The sequence below is a fragment of the Amia ocellicauda genome, chromosome 8, assembly GCF_036373705.1.
Source record: "Amia ocellicauda isolate fAmiCal2 chromosome 8, fAmiCal2.hap1, whole genome shotgun sequence".
NCBI lineage: Eukaryota > Metazoa > Chordata > Actinopteri > Amiiformes > Amiidae > Amia > Amia ocellicauda.
In genome coordinates, this window is record NC_089857.1 from 25,276,085 (window position 1) to 25,290,523 (window position 14,439).

A 14,439-nucleotide genomic window follows, 5' to 3' on the forward strand; every position below is an offset into this window, starting at 1 on the left:
TGCATGAATAATATTGTTAATAATTCATGACATTAAGCAAAGGCATTTAAAAAAAGTATTCAGACAATAAATTAAGTTATTTTGTCTTCCAAATTGTAACCAAGCATTTACTACATTAATTTACTAGAGTTTCCAAAGATTCCTCTCAGAAAACAATTTGACCATCATGTTTTTGAAAGATAACATAACAAAATGTATCTATAACACCCACTACAAACAGATTTGACTGCTAACAAAAACAAATGCAAATGCAAAAAAGGGTCTGTAAAGGGTCCTTTGTCTTGTTCTGGTCTCCACTTGTCCTTTTGTCCACAGTTGATATGTACCTCTTTGTTTATAATACAGAAAACAAATCTACAACATTATTGGAACAGATTTTCTGACCTTGTGTTATTCCTTCCCCATACAGATTTATACAATAACATAACCAAGATCATGGGAGATATGAAGACCCCGGACTTTGATGACCTGCTTGCAGCCTTTGATATCCCTGACATGGTTGATCCCAAAGCGGCTATTGAGTCTGGCCATGATGATCATGAAGGGCAAATTAAGCATAATGTCCATGCAGAAGAGGACAACCATGTCCCACCCATACCTGATGTTGGGGTCAGTGTTATTGTGAAAAACATCCGTACCGTTGATGCTTGTGACCATGCAGCCAGTGAGAAGGAGATTCACCCCTCAATGGGGAATGGGCTGCATAATGGTTTCTTAGCCATGTCTCCCATTGATCGCTATGCTAAAGAGGCTGGGACGTTGTTGAAGGAGGAGGGCCATGGACCTGCCATCAAGGACTCTTCTTTCAATCAGTTCAGTCCTATCTCCAGTGCAGAGGAATTTGATGACGATGATAAAATTGAGGTTGATGACCCCATAGACAAGCGTGAACACCGGCCCAGTTTTACACCAAATCCATTGACAGGATCATCTGTCAAGATAGAAGATGATAAGCCTAAGGCAACAGTAGGGGAAATGCTATCCAAGCCTGGAGCAAACGGTGATTATGACAAAATCAAGGGCATTAAAAGGGAAAATGAGAGCACTTTGGGTAGTTTGAATGTGTATGAGCATCCAAAATCAAGGAAACTGGATGAGAAACCCAAGGAGACCATACAAAAATCTCTAGATGGAATGGAAATTGGTGAAAAAGTGGGTAAAAATGCATCCAGCATTTCCCAAGCTAAAGCCAAGTCATCAGCAAAACTTTCCTCTTGCATTGCTGCTATTGCTGCGCTTAGTGCTAAGAAAGCCACATCAGACACTGCCCCTGAGATCCATAATAGCCCCAAAGAGTCCATTATGGAAGCAAAAGAGAGTCCCAAGACTGTGGAGAAGCCTACAGATACCGAGACACCAGTGGAACTAACAAAGAAAATGTTTTCGAAACAGCCTGAAAGCCCCTGTAGTGTATCCAGTGAAACCAGTAGTAAAGGTTCTCCGTCCTCTTCAGCAGGCTCCACACCCGCCATTCCAAAGGTTCGTATAAAAACCATTAAAACATCCTCAGGCCAGATCAAGCGAACAGTCACAAGGGTTCTGCCAGAATTTGATCTTGAGGGCAGTAAGAAATTGATTGACTCTACAACTTCAATTGTTGTCTCTTCTCTTTTGTCATCCCCAACATCCACTTCTATTCTTTCTTCTCCATCCCGAACTCCACTGCCAACAACTGTGGTTGCTACTTCTGTCAGTTCTGCAACGGAAATTACTAAACAGATGACTATTAAGCCGGTGGCCACTGCCTTTTTGCCTGTATCAGCAGTCAAGACTGCGGGGTCCCAGGTGATTAATTTGAAACTGGCCAATAACACCACTGTTAAAGCTACGGTCATACCTGCTGCCTCTGTTCAGAGTGCCAGCAGTGCCATTTTAAAAGCTGCCAATGCCATCCAGCAGCAGACTGTCATGGTGCCTGCTTCCAGCCTTGCCAACGCAAAACTTGTGCCAAAGACTGTCCACCTCGCAAATCTTAATCTCCTGCCTCAGACCACGGCGACCACCTCGGAACTTCGTCAGGTGCTCTCCAAACCACAGCAGCAAATCAAGCAAGCCATGATCGCGACGCAGCCTCCCAAAAAGGTGTCTCGAGTCCAAGTGCTTGCAAGCTCACAGAGTTCCGTGGTGGAAGCCTTCAATAAAGTTCTAAGCAGTATCAACCCAGTCCCTGTATATGTTCCAAACCTCAGCCCCCCCTCTGCAGCCTGCATTTCCATACCCTCAAGGGGTTTTAAGTGCTTGGAATGCGGAGATTCCTTTGCCTTGGAGAAGAGTCTCACGCAACACTATGATAGGAGGAGTGTCCGCATTGAAGTGACCTGCAACCATTGCGCCAAGAACCTGGTTTTCTATAATAAGTGCAGCCTTCTCTCTCATGCTCGTGGTCATAAAGACAAAGGAGTCGTCATGCAGTGCTCTCACCTGATCTTGAAGCCTATACCGGCTGACCAGATGATAGCTTCACCTTTCCACTCCTCAATCTTGGCCACCACCACAATACATAATTCCACAGCCAACACAGTGAATTCGTTATCAAAAACCACATCAGCTACTCATAGCACTGTTATATCTGCGCCCTCCAGTGCTCCAGTAGTTGCCGCTATGCCCCTTGACGAGGATCCATCTAAGCTGTGCAGACACAGCCTTAAGTGCTTAGAGTGCAGTGAAGTTTTCCAAGATGAAGCCTCTCTTGCTATGCATTACCAACAGGCTGTGGAGTCAAGTGGACAGGTATGTGCCTGTTTTTCTCTTCTTTGTTTTCTTTTAGCTTTAAAACATCAGAGTTGTGTTGTGTATGTTCAAATGTGCAGTTGACTCACTACCGGGTACCTTGCCCTCCTGTCAATAAAAGATGCTGATGTTTATGCCACAGGTGTGGGTAAAATTATACAAGTCCATTATGTTTTATGGTGCTTGTTTTATTCGGGAACTGCTTTATATCTATTTTACATCAAGTTTGACTTTCACATTTTATTGACATATCAGTCATATAGGCCTATTGGTTTGGTAGAAAGATAAACAATGCATTTATTTAATTTGTGCTGAGCATTTGAAATCAATTATTTTTTCTTTGATGGGTTCCCACTTTGGAATCAACAGCTTTTAATCAACTCAGCTCACTGCTATAATCCTCTATCCTCTAGCATGTTACATACAACTGTAGTCAAAAGTATTCACACATGTCATTTGAAACAATGTTATTATACGATTTTTTTTTTTTCAATTGATGATGTTCATTCAAGTACTTATTTATCAAGGGTGTATTTTCACAGTTTTTGGAATACTGCTAGTGTCTAGTGAAAATGACACATTCTAGTTTATTGACCTGACTTAAGACAGGGTGTGTGTAAACTATTGACTGCTTGTGCATCAATTTCTCACAAAATGTATATCGCTGTTTTCCCATTATTATTATTTTTTCCCCCATAATAGAAAACTTGTAGCATTTGCCAAATGCTGCTTCCGAACCAGTGTAGCTTTGCTTCTCATCAGAGGATTCACCAGCACAAATCTCCGTACACATGTCCTGAGTGTGGCGCCATATGCCGATCAGTTCATTTCCAAACCCACGTAACCAAGAACTGCCTCCATTATACCCGCAGAGTGGGTTATCGGTGAGTGTGCCGGTTCTGCATCATTTTGTTTTCCTTTTCAGAGTGCATTCTGTCTGCCACCCATGTCACTCATAGTGCTACATTTCATAGAGCTCAGGATGTTAAATAATTGGTTTATGTAACAGTGTAACTAATGTCAAATTAACTCTATTGTCATTGCATTGCTTTTATGGATGGAAAAAAGTAATAAGCAATTTATGCCTTATAATTATGGCATATTCTATCCATTACCTGACTATATAAGAGCTCTATAGTTGTTGTATTCTGACCTTACATTGACAATACATAGCTTAATTAAACATGGATTTTGACTACATATTCTAGTACACTAAAATATGTATTATCTTGATCTGAAAACAGGGATGATCAGATGCAGCATGATATTGATCAATATTTATTCATCATAATGACATTTGTAAGTTTATGCTATACAGACAGAACAGAAAATAATTGGCATATGACTGCATGTATTCTGAATTGCCTTTGAGAATGTCCAAAATAGGAAGAACAAAATCTTAAACGGCCTGTCTAAGGCTTATTAAATGTGAATACACATTTTATTTCTGAAGAAACTTTTTTAACACATCATGAATGTTTTACACCTTGCTTGTGATGCACTTTGTAAAGAATTATGTTCATGTCAGGCAAATGAAAATCTCAGAAGTTAATGTACTATGAATGATTAAAATGTTTAACATTGTGGGAACTGCACTGGGGTTAGTAAATCTTTTGTCATATTTTCACTTTACAGCTGCGTGCATTGTAGTGTCATCTATGCGGATGTGGCAGCCCTTAAGTCTCATATCCAGGGAACACACTGTGAAATCTTCTATAAATGTCCCATCTGTCCAATGGCATTTAAATCAGCACCAGGGACCCACTCCCATGCCTACACTCAACACCCTGGAGTCAAAATAGGAGAACCCAAGTAAGTCAAATAAAATATTTCACAGGTTAAAAACCTAATTTAAAAATATGATTTAAAATTCAGCAATAATAATGAGGTGGTAGGTATACTGTGTGTGTGTGTAGCCATAACATTATGACCACTGACAGGTGAAGTGAATAACACTGATAATCTCGTTATCATGGCACCTGTCAGTGGGTGGGATATATTAGGCAGCAAGTGAACATTTTGTCCTCAAAGTTGATGTGTTAGAAGCAGGAAAAATGGGCAAGCGTAAGGATCTGAGCGACTTTGACAAGGGCCAAATTGTGATGGCTAGACAACTGGGTCAGAGCATCTCCAAAACTGCAGCTCTTGTGGGGTGTTCCCGGTCTGCAGTGATCAGTACCTATCAAAAGTGGTCCAAGGAAGGAAAAGCATTGAACCGGGGACAGGGTCATGGGCGGCCAAGGCTCAATGATGCACGTGGGGAGCGAAGGCTGGCCCGTGTGGTCCGATCCAACAGACGAGCTTCTGTAGCTCAAACTGCTGAAAAAGTTAATGCTGGTTCTGATAGAAAGGTGTCAGAACACACAGTGCATCGCAGTTTGTTCCGTATGGGGCTGCGTAGCCACAGACCAGTCAGGGTGCCCATGCTGACCCCTGTCCACTGCCGAAAGCGCCAACAATGGGCACGTGAGCATCAGAACTGGACCATGGAGCAATGGAAGAAGGTGGCCTGGTCTGATGTATCACGAGTTCAAGGTGTTGACTTGGCCTCCAAATTCCCCAGATCTCAATCCAATCGAGCATCTGTGGGATGTGCTGGACAAACAAGTCCGATCCATGGAGGCCCCACCTCGCAACTTACAGGACTTAAAGGATCTGCTGCTAATGTCTTGGTGTCAGATACCACAGCACACCTTCACAGGTCTAGTGGAGTCCATGCCTCGACGGGTCAGGGCTGTTTTGGCGGCAAAAGGGGGACCTACACAATATTAGGCAAGTGGTCATAATGTTATGGCTGATCTGTGTATATATATTATATATATAATGTATTATTTATAGCATTGTTTTGCTTTATCACACAATAATGTTTGGTTCAATTCTAGAACCTTCTAAATGCTACACTGCAAATCCCTAACCCTTGACAAGGATTCCCCACAGGGCAATTTACAATCGGCTCAGTGCTGCCATAGTTCCACACATGGCTCCCTTCATTTGCTGCACAACAGCATTCCCTAGCTTTCTTGGCATGTATTAATTATCCTGCAGTCTTGTCAATGAGAGATGCATAAATCTAATCTACACTGCTTTATAACCGAGGTCTTTGCACTGGAATGTAGTAATACTGTTGGGAGGTGGGACTTAATATGTCACCTCCTGCTGAAGCCATCCTGGCAGCTTTGTAGTACCATGCTCAGAATCTATACATCTAGTGGCGATGTCCCATACCCCCGGTTGATTCTCACGATTTGATTGTTAAAGAAAGGGAAAATGGTGATTCTTAAAGAACTATTGTAGTTAACTAGATAAAGGTTTGAAATAAAACCCTAGCTCTTTTTGAGCCTAAACTAAACACAGAGCACAGGAATAATAAAGTTTGAAAACGAATACAACAGACTCTAGCAACCAGTTTAAGTCCGCAATCCAAGCCATTGTAAAAGTTCATAAATACAATGTTACCATTTATTCCAATCCAACTCTTCTCTTGCTCTCTGTCTCTCATTCGCTTCAACTCGCAGACTCTCCCCCTGCCTCTCCTCAACAGGAAGCCTGTCGCTTCCTGTTTTATCAAAGAGGGGAAGCCAGTCATGGAGAGACTAGCAGGTCAGGTGTTCCCGAATCAATTTTCCTCCCCTGGGGTCTGGGAGGTGCAGGGCAGTTTGGAGCAGTATCTCACCATGCTGCCCAGCAAGGCATCACAATATACACCTCTACCCCAATATAACGTGATCCGATATATCATGAATTTGGATATAACATGGTACAGAAAAAATGCTGAATGCGTTTTCAGCATTTTTAAACATTCACTCCGATCTTCATTGTCTGCAAGCCTTTACATAACATTTATAACGAGTTATGTTTACAGTTTAAATCCATTGATTACCTTTTTTTAGCTTAATTTTAACACTTTCTATAAATAAAACCTGCCATCTCCAAAATATTTTCAAACTATTTATTAGTTAAGAGTTCAAATTACTTAGCCAACTATGTTATATGTATATTGTTAAGTGACAAAGTGGCCCATCCTCCTATTTGCTAACATTCCAAAATCCTTTTTTGATAACAATTTGTAAGGATGTGTAATGGTTGCATTTAGCAGTTTTTAGTACCTGTGTTGTTACCAGTGTTGATATACTGTATATTTTAAGTAAGCATATAAAATAATTGATGTAATGAAAGAAAGGAGACAGAATTTAACCATTGTAGAACAGCTTTATTTGTTAACATGCACCTTGTTAGTTCTAACAAAAAAGATTTGCTGAGTATTATTAAAGGAAGTGCTTGAGGCCAAAGCAAGTTCAATTATAGCGAGGTTTCACCTATAATGCTATAAGATTGTATGGCTCCCGAGCACCACATTATATTGGGGTAGAGGTGTATATAGTGTGTGTGTGTGTGTGTGTATATATATATATATTTTTTTTTTTTATATATATAGTTTTTTTCATTGTGTTCTTCAGATTGATCAATTATAATAAATCTTTGAATTCATTTATTTGAGTTTTTGCATCAGTTTAAGAAAAATTATTAGTGTATCGACAGTTTCTGTCTGTTAAAAATTCAGAATTTCTTATAGACTTCTAATAATACACAACATGACTTATACTTTAATAAATAATTTCCAATGGATATCAGATTGATACCATGTGTTGTATTCTAATGCAATTTCATTAGCATGGTTACGTCTGCTTGCCCTTCAGTTTTTCCATATTACAGAAACAGGTACACAATAAAGAAAACCAAAGCCCAACCAAAACTTGAGAACCAGCAAAAAACAGTTACAGAAAACAAATTTACCTGACATTTTAGATTTGTTAGGCTTTTAATTTGATTGGCTATGGTGGCTTTGAATTGTGTATGTCATTTCCATTCTTTGACCTTTCATCCTGTGTGCTTGTCTCGTCCGTCAGCACACATGAATACATTTCTCAGGCACACAGCAGGTGTTTTTGCACTAACTTGTTTTCTACAGCTATGACCCCATGAAATATTTAAATCTTTTTTTTTGTATTATTATGTGCAAAACAGAAAATCTACTTACTTGTCTTACTTAGACGTATCTATCTTAAATGTGTGTGTAGTATTATCATTTTATTATATTCCTTATTGTTTTTCATAATAGCAGATTGTGAATGTAGCCAAGCACTGCATTCCTTACTGAACTACCTACACTACCGGTCAAAAGTTTTAGAACATGGCTTTGAAATTTACGCAGTTTAATGTCTCAGTGAAATTAAAGCATAGAACAAATAAACAATTGTAGATAAAAAATAAATCATGGAATTGTTTTGTTTAACAAAATGTACCCTTAAGCACTGGTACCCTTAAAACGGCACCAAATCTGTGTGCTTCTCTTTAATCCCATGTGTAATCTTCACTGTTGTGTTGTTAGCCAAGTGTTTGGTATCCTTTTTTCCTTTTTTAATTTTTCAGTTTTTGGTAACCTAAACTTTTTTTTTTAAACCTCTGGCAGTATACCTTTGTACCATTTCAGGTTATTCACTGGACTTGAACTGCTTTAATTCCAATAAAAACTGGAACAATTGGGGTGTTCTAAAACATTTGATCAGTAGTGTGTCTTTTGTTTATTTAAAGAGAAAATCTTTCACAAATATTACTAATAGGCAGAAAAGTACATAATATGGAAACTAATATTAACTTTCGCACCACATATCAATGATGGTAATTAAATGACAGGAAAACACAGAAAATAAAATGAAACCAATTTGTTAGAAGAAATGTAATGCATACATCTAAAAAAAACTTTTATTTTTAATTTGTAGAAATAATATGATAAAATTAAGCCAGTATCTAAATATATCACCTCATACACATTCCTGGTTTCAGAAAGTGTTCAGAAAGAATGCAAGCAAACAATGGCCCAGATCAAATGAAAACTTCATCCCACTCTCTAAGCACAATATAAAAACACAATAATGGATTGCAAGTTTGCAGGAAGAATCCTCTGCGATTGGTGATTGCTGGGTGGGTCATAGCTATTTCTAAGGCTTTATTGACTTATTTTCTAAGGTCATGAGTACTATCTCCCAGAATACTGTATAGATAATGGTACAGTTCAGTTAACATTTCCATGGCATCATGTAGGAAATGTGTAATTGACGTGTAGTCACATACCTTGTTATTGAAGATATTAATACATTTGTTCAACTCATTTGAGTTCATTTTTAAAATTGTAAAATTTCAAAGCAAATTAAGGACCGGATTATATCTAAACTTTGACCCACGTGCTAATAGAAAACTACAAACCTCTACATCATAGTGGTTACATTTATGATTAGAAAAAAGTGGCATCTTACTAAAAATGAAGCTGCAACTGAGTACAGTTCTGTAGTTTTCTATTAGCGGGTGGGTCAAAGTTTTGATTTAATCCGGCCCTAAGTGTTTCTTTAACCTCATGTATTGTATTAGTTTCGTTTACACTTTACACACACACATTGTAAGGATAAAAAATTGATGAAATAATTGACAGATTGCAACAACAAAAGGATTATATCTTGCTGATGAAAATCACATATATTGAATTAGAAAAATAAACATTTGAAGGAATCAATTCTAAAATGTCTACCAACAAGTAAAACTTTTTTATTGTTCAACCAGACTTTAACTAAATTCAGTGTTGAACTGTTCGATTTTGTTTTAAATTAAGACCAGCCGAGTACTAGAACATTTAACAGTACAGTGTTTCTAATGAAAATAACACACTGATGCAACTGTGAATTGGATACTGGTTCTTCTGCTTTTTACTGGCACTGTAGCAACTATTTTCTTGTATTTATTGTGATCCACAAATCAAAATATCTCCAAACCTGACCTGGGTGTGCATACTTTCAATTACAATTGTATATACTGAAAGTTTATGGAATTCAATTACGTTAAATAAATATTCATAGAATGCAGAGCGAAGGAATTAATACATGCTACAATTATGAAGAGAAAAAAAATACCTGTAGGTTCAGACACAAGGTGTCCAAAAAGAACACTTTTTACTTGCTTTAGTATTCTTGAATTGCTTCTTTGTTTTGTGGTTAAATTACAGCAACTTCTGCTTGGGAACTTTTGATACACAACAATCTTTTCAGAGTGTTTTAATCAGGATCTTTGTTACATACTAAACATGCTAATTTAACATGCAGAGGAATTACTTTTGTCTACTTATTATTTGCAGTAATCGTGTATTATTGGTATTATTAGTAGTAATATTGCTAATTGATTGATTGTTAATCATATTTGTTTTGGTATTAAGGCTTAAAAATGTACGGTTTATAATTTCACATGTAAACATGCATATTAGTTAAATGGACTACATTGATTTGCACTATGTACAAAGATTGTACAAAATTTACATCAACATCTATTCAAACAACGGTTTACAACACCTTTTCTTTTTTTCCTCCACTAGACAAGGGCCGGGATTAAATGAAGATAGATGTATCTTTAGATAGATGATAGAACAATGTAATCTAGAATTTTCTAATGTAAGTCATCCCCCCTCCTGTGGTCTGTCACTCCACACCACAACATTTTAGAATTCCTTCACAAACTGACATTTTTATATTTATGGCGTACCATCAGTAATCCCTAACTAATTGACTCTAGCCTCATAGCACAGACAGGAGAAAAGGACGGACTGGTCAGTAAGAGGGCTGATATAGCTCTCTCTGGTAACTCTGCTGACTCATAAATGCCTAGAAAGTGGCAGGAGTTTCAGTTATTTGGCAAGCCAAGAATCCCTATCCTATTCCATATTCAGCTTTGATGCAGCTGGCTTGTTGTGTATCACTTCTGGTCACATCTTAAGACAAAGGCTAAACTGAGGCCATCTGTACAGGGCCCAATCTATGCTCTAAATGGTAGACCCTTACTGATTGAGCCCCTACCTCAGGAGTCCTCCCCCTCTGGTTTTAAGAATACACAATCCATGCATAGTTTCAGAATTACTGGGAATATGCCATTGAAAGGAAAATTAATTCCAAACAGATATTTAAATGTCCTTTATTTATTTTATTACCAGTAATTTTCAATTATTCATCAGTATCCATGTTATGAGTAATGTAACTTGTGGTGGGCTGTACTTTCATGTGAAACAGTAACCTATTTCTTCATATTTGATTCGGTTTCATTACAAGTGATTTTGTTTTCTTCCCCAGATTAATATACAAGTGCTCAATGTGTGACACGGTTTTCACACAGCAGACGTTGCTCTACTCCCACTTTGACCAACACATAGCTAATCAGAAAGTGTCTGTCTTCAAGTGCCCAGACTGTTCAATGCGATATGCACAGAAGCAACTAATGCTGGACCATATAAAGGTATGACAACCCAAATCTTACAGTTTATCTTTATCAAATACACTCAAATAATGTAGTGTGAATCAAATGCATTGCTGTTGTTTTGGGTCAATGTGATTTCCAGACACCAGACACCAGTTTATAACAGGTCATTTTAATTTTGAATAATTTTCAAAGCAATTCAACTGCAGTATACTGATGTTTAGGGCTTCACTCATTTCTTCACTAATTTAAAGCTTGATTGGCTGTTATATAGGCAATATGATTATCTTTATTTAGTTTATTTACTGAGCATGAATAAATTAGCATGATTTGCATAAGGCCAAAATGAAACTCAAATATTGCAGACTCACATTAAATAACACGAGTCCTGTGTTGCGTAATTGGATTTATGTATTTTAATCAGCGGATATTTGCCTCCTTTCTTTGTATATTCACTTTTTACTATTTATTTTTATCACAGAACCCACAGTTGATGTATGAAAGAAAACACATAAACAGATTTAAGAGGGCAATTTGATGTCACATGGGATGTTACCCATAGTCTCCTTCTTACAGATTATAACATTGAGTGGTTCACAGTGCAATTTCCACTATAGAGTTTTTGAATTCAATAAATAACCATCTAAGCACTGTGTACTGCACAATTTGTTAAGTAATCCCCACAGAGTAATCCAGTGGTGCATAGTATATTTTACTATGCACAGGAAATTGCATAACAGTATAGTTTTCACAGTACAGTTAATAGAATAGGCCAACTAACTGCATAGGCACCCTGTAGACTTTTTTATGGCTTAGACGATGACATTTAATAAGGACACACCTGCTCGGACAGGTGTGCATAATTGTGGCACCATGGTCTCGGCAAAATCAAATGTTCCACATGGAGCAAGATCCTTTTGCATATCAAATAGAAGCTATGCCATTTGATTAGTGGTGTTAACAAAAGATCCTGAGACTGATGGGTGAAGAAGTACAATCTAATCAGTATCCCCAGATTTGCATTGAGCACAATCCTCAGGGATGCATTCAACTTCTTTTTAATAGCACTATTGCTGACCAGCAGAACTGTGTCCCAAGACCTCTGCAATGTTTAGACAGCCGAAAAAGAAATTTGGAGTCTCTCTGAAAATGTCATATATGAAATATAGTGAAGGTTAAACACTAGTGGCATTATAATATATTTGTTTGCTTTTTTACTTCCACAGAGTATGCATGGCACACTAAAAACCATTGAGGGTCCACCTAACCTCGGTATAAACCTACCCCTTACCACCAAGCCAACAAACCCTATTTCCTCCAGCAACAACAGTAAGGATGTCAGCTCTGTCAATGGAGTGGAGAAGTGTGACAAGAAGCCTCCGTCCCCTGTGAAGAAAGCAAACACCACTTCACTGCCCAAGAAGCCCAACAACCCAGGCTGGATGTGCCGGGATTGTGACCGATTGTTCACCCAGAGAGAAGTCTACATTTCTCACATGAGGCGGGAGCACGGGAAAGTGAGTGGACTGACACTGTTCATAGCACAACAGCAGACCCTGAAATTACCTCTATCCTTCTGTCTGTATTTTGGATACGTTTTCCGACTGATCAGACATAACGTGTATCATAGAGTGATAAACACTTAGGTTTACGTTTTGATTTGATTTTAGCCCAAATAATCAGATATGTGAATTTGTTAGCAAAGATGTACGTGAAGATTTCCTTTCAGCAAGTGAAGGGCGTCGGGTAAAGTAAGACTCAGTAAATGTAGAAATGGCATTAGAATAAGGCTCAGGGGAACCCAGAACTGTGGTAACTTCACTCTGAAATACACAACAAAATAATATATATATATATATATATATAATAAATAACTGACATCAGTATTTCTGTGTACATAATTCATGTGCTGAAGTAGTTATATTCCTTTGAATAAATTAAGGTCTACTTCATCAACAATGTTCAATTTACTGATATGTAAACTGTTCATATATGAATTAAGTTGTTTTAGAACTCATAATTGAGTGAAATTAAGCTTTTGTATATATTTAGAATATATTTGATTTGATTGCAAAATGCAACTCTAGAACAACAATTACCTATGTAAGGATTTGACTGTGATGAGATAATTCTCAATTTACATAACACATAAAGCAGTGTATTTCAACATTTTGTCCTGTTGTAATCCAAAGTATTGACACCCTTGAGATTAAATTAATGCAGTTAGTTTTGTAAACATAGTTAATTTGACTATACTTATTTTAAAAATGTGTATTCAACCATTATTGACAAGGACTAGGGATAGCCATGCTTTGATTTCAGGATAATACTAATAATTAGGATTTCATTCAATTTGTCTTCATGTATAAGGAAGACAGAATATATATATATATATATATATATATATATATATATATATATATATATATATAACAATTATAACCATTATACTAGTATGTAATACATTTCAAATATGTTTTAATATGGTTTGATTTTGACAACAAGTAAATGTTTTCAAAATGTTTGTGTGTGTTTGTGAAAGTTTTTTATTTTGTTAATTAATATTAATAGAACAATAATGATGCTCTTTTTCGGTGTAATTAATCTATTGTTTGATCTGGTGTATAATGTCTAGAAGTTTGTGTATCTTCTTTGTGAATGAATGGTATTGAGAGAGTGTTTTAGGAATGTCTGTGCTGATTTGTGGTATAAAGTCTGTGAATATTAATAATAACAGTAACCTAATATCATTAATCTGCATATGAGTGCCTCAGACTTCTAAAGTTTCCTTCCATCTGATGTAGAATTCCTTTTAACTTTTACAGTTTTAGTTTAAAATGCATGTTTTATGTATGCCTTTAATCCTAATGATTAGTAAATTGAATTATTTTTCATTTTTTAATCCAATAACCAGACCTCTGGGAAGAACTTCTAAAAGAATGCTAAAATAAATATTATACAAATTAAATTAAAACATATTATTTTTGTCATACCTATGACTATCATAATGTCTCAGTTAGGTCATATTAGTGTTCAGACTAATTTCTTCACTTACTTGTGCTGTCTCGTTCTTTTGAAATATACAGCAAATGAAGAAGCATCCTTGTCGGCAGTGTGACAAATCCTTCAGTTCATCACACAGCCTCTGCCGACACAACAGAATCAAGCACAAAGGCATCCGAAAAGTGTATACATGCCCGTAAGGAATTACCTCTTAATTTTCTTGTTCAACATGGCATAAAGCATGGGAGCTAACAATGTAGGTCACTGTGAGATTGCACAAGAATAATTGTTGTTTTTACTAAACGTTGTTGTGAAAGAAAAGCAGTACACCTACAGCAACACTTAACACTTGATATAAAATTTGATATTTATTGTTTTTTAATTGTTGCACCATTGTCAGGATTCAGAATTAAACAT

At 37.0% G+C, this 14,439-nt stretch overlaps 1 protein-coding gene across 1 annotated transcript in view; it reads left to right on the forward strand.

Moving 5' to 3' along the window:
* The window catches only part of znf532 (zinc finger protein 532), a 36,315-nt gene that overhangs the window by 15,682 nt on the left and 6,194 nt on the right, over window positions 1–14,439 (forward strand). The window contains exons 4-9 of the mRNA XM_066710788.1: window positions 410–2,730; window positions 3,433–3,614; window positions 4,366–4,542; window positions 10,896–11,058; window positions 12,246–12,536; window positions 14,106–14,218. Of these exons, the coding sequence (XP_066566885.1) occupies window positions 436–2,730; window positions 3,433–3,614; window positions 4,366–4,542; window positions 10,896–11,058; window positions 12,246–12,536; window positions 14,106–14,218 (3,221 nt within the window). The 5' untranslated portion in view covers window positions 410–435. The remainder of the gene's footprint in view (window positions 1–409; window positions 2,731–3,432; window positions 3,615–4,365; window positions 4,543–10,895; window positions 11,059–12,245; window positions 12,537–14,105; window positions 14,219–14,439) is intronic.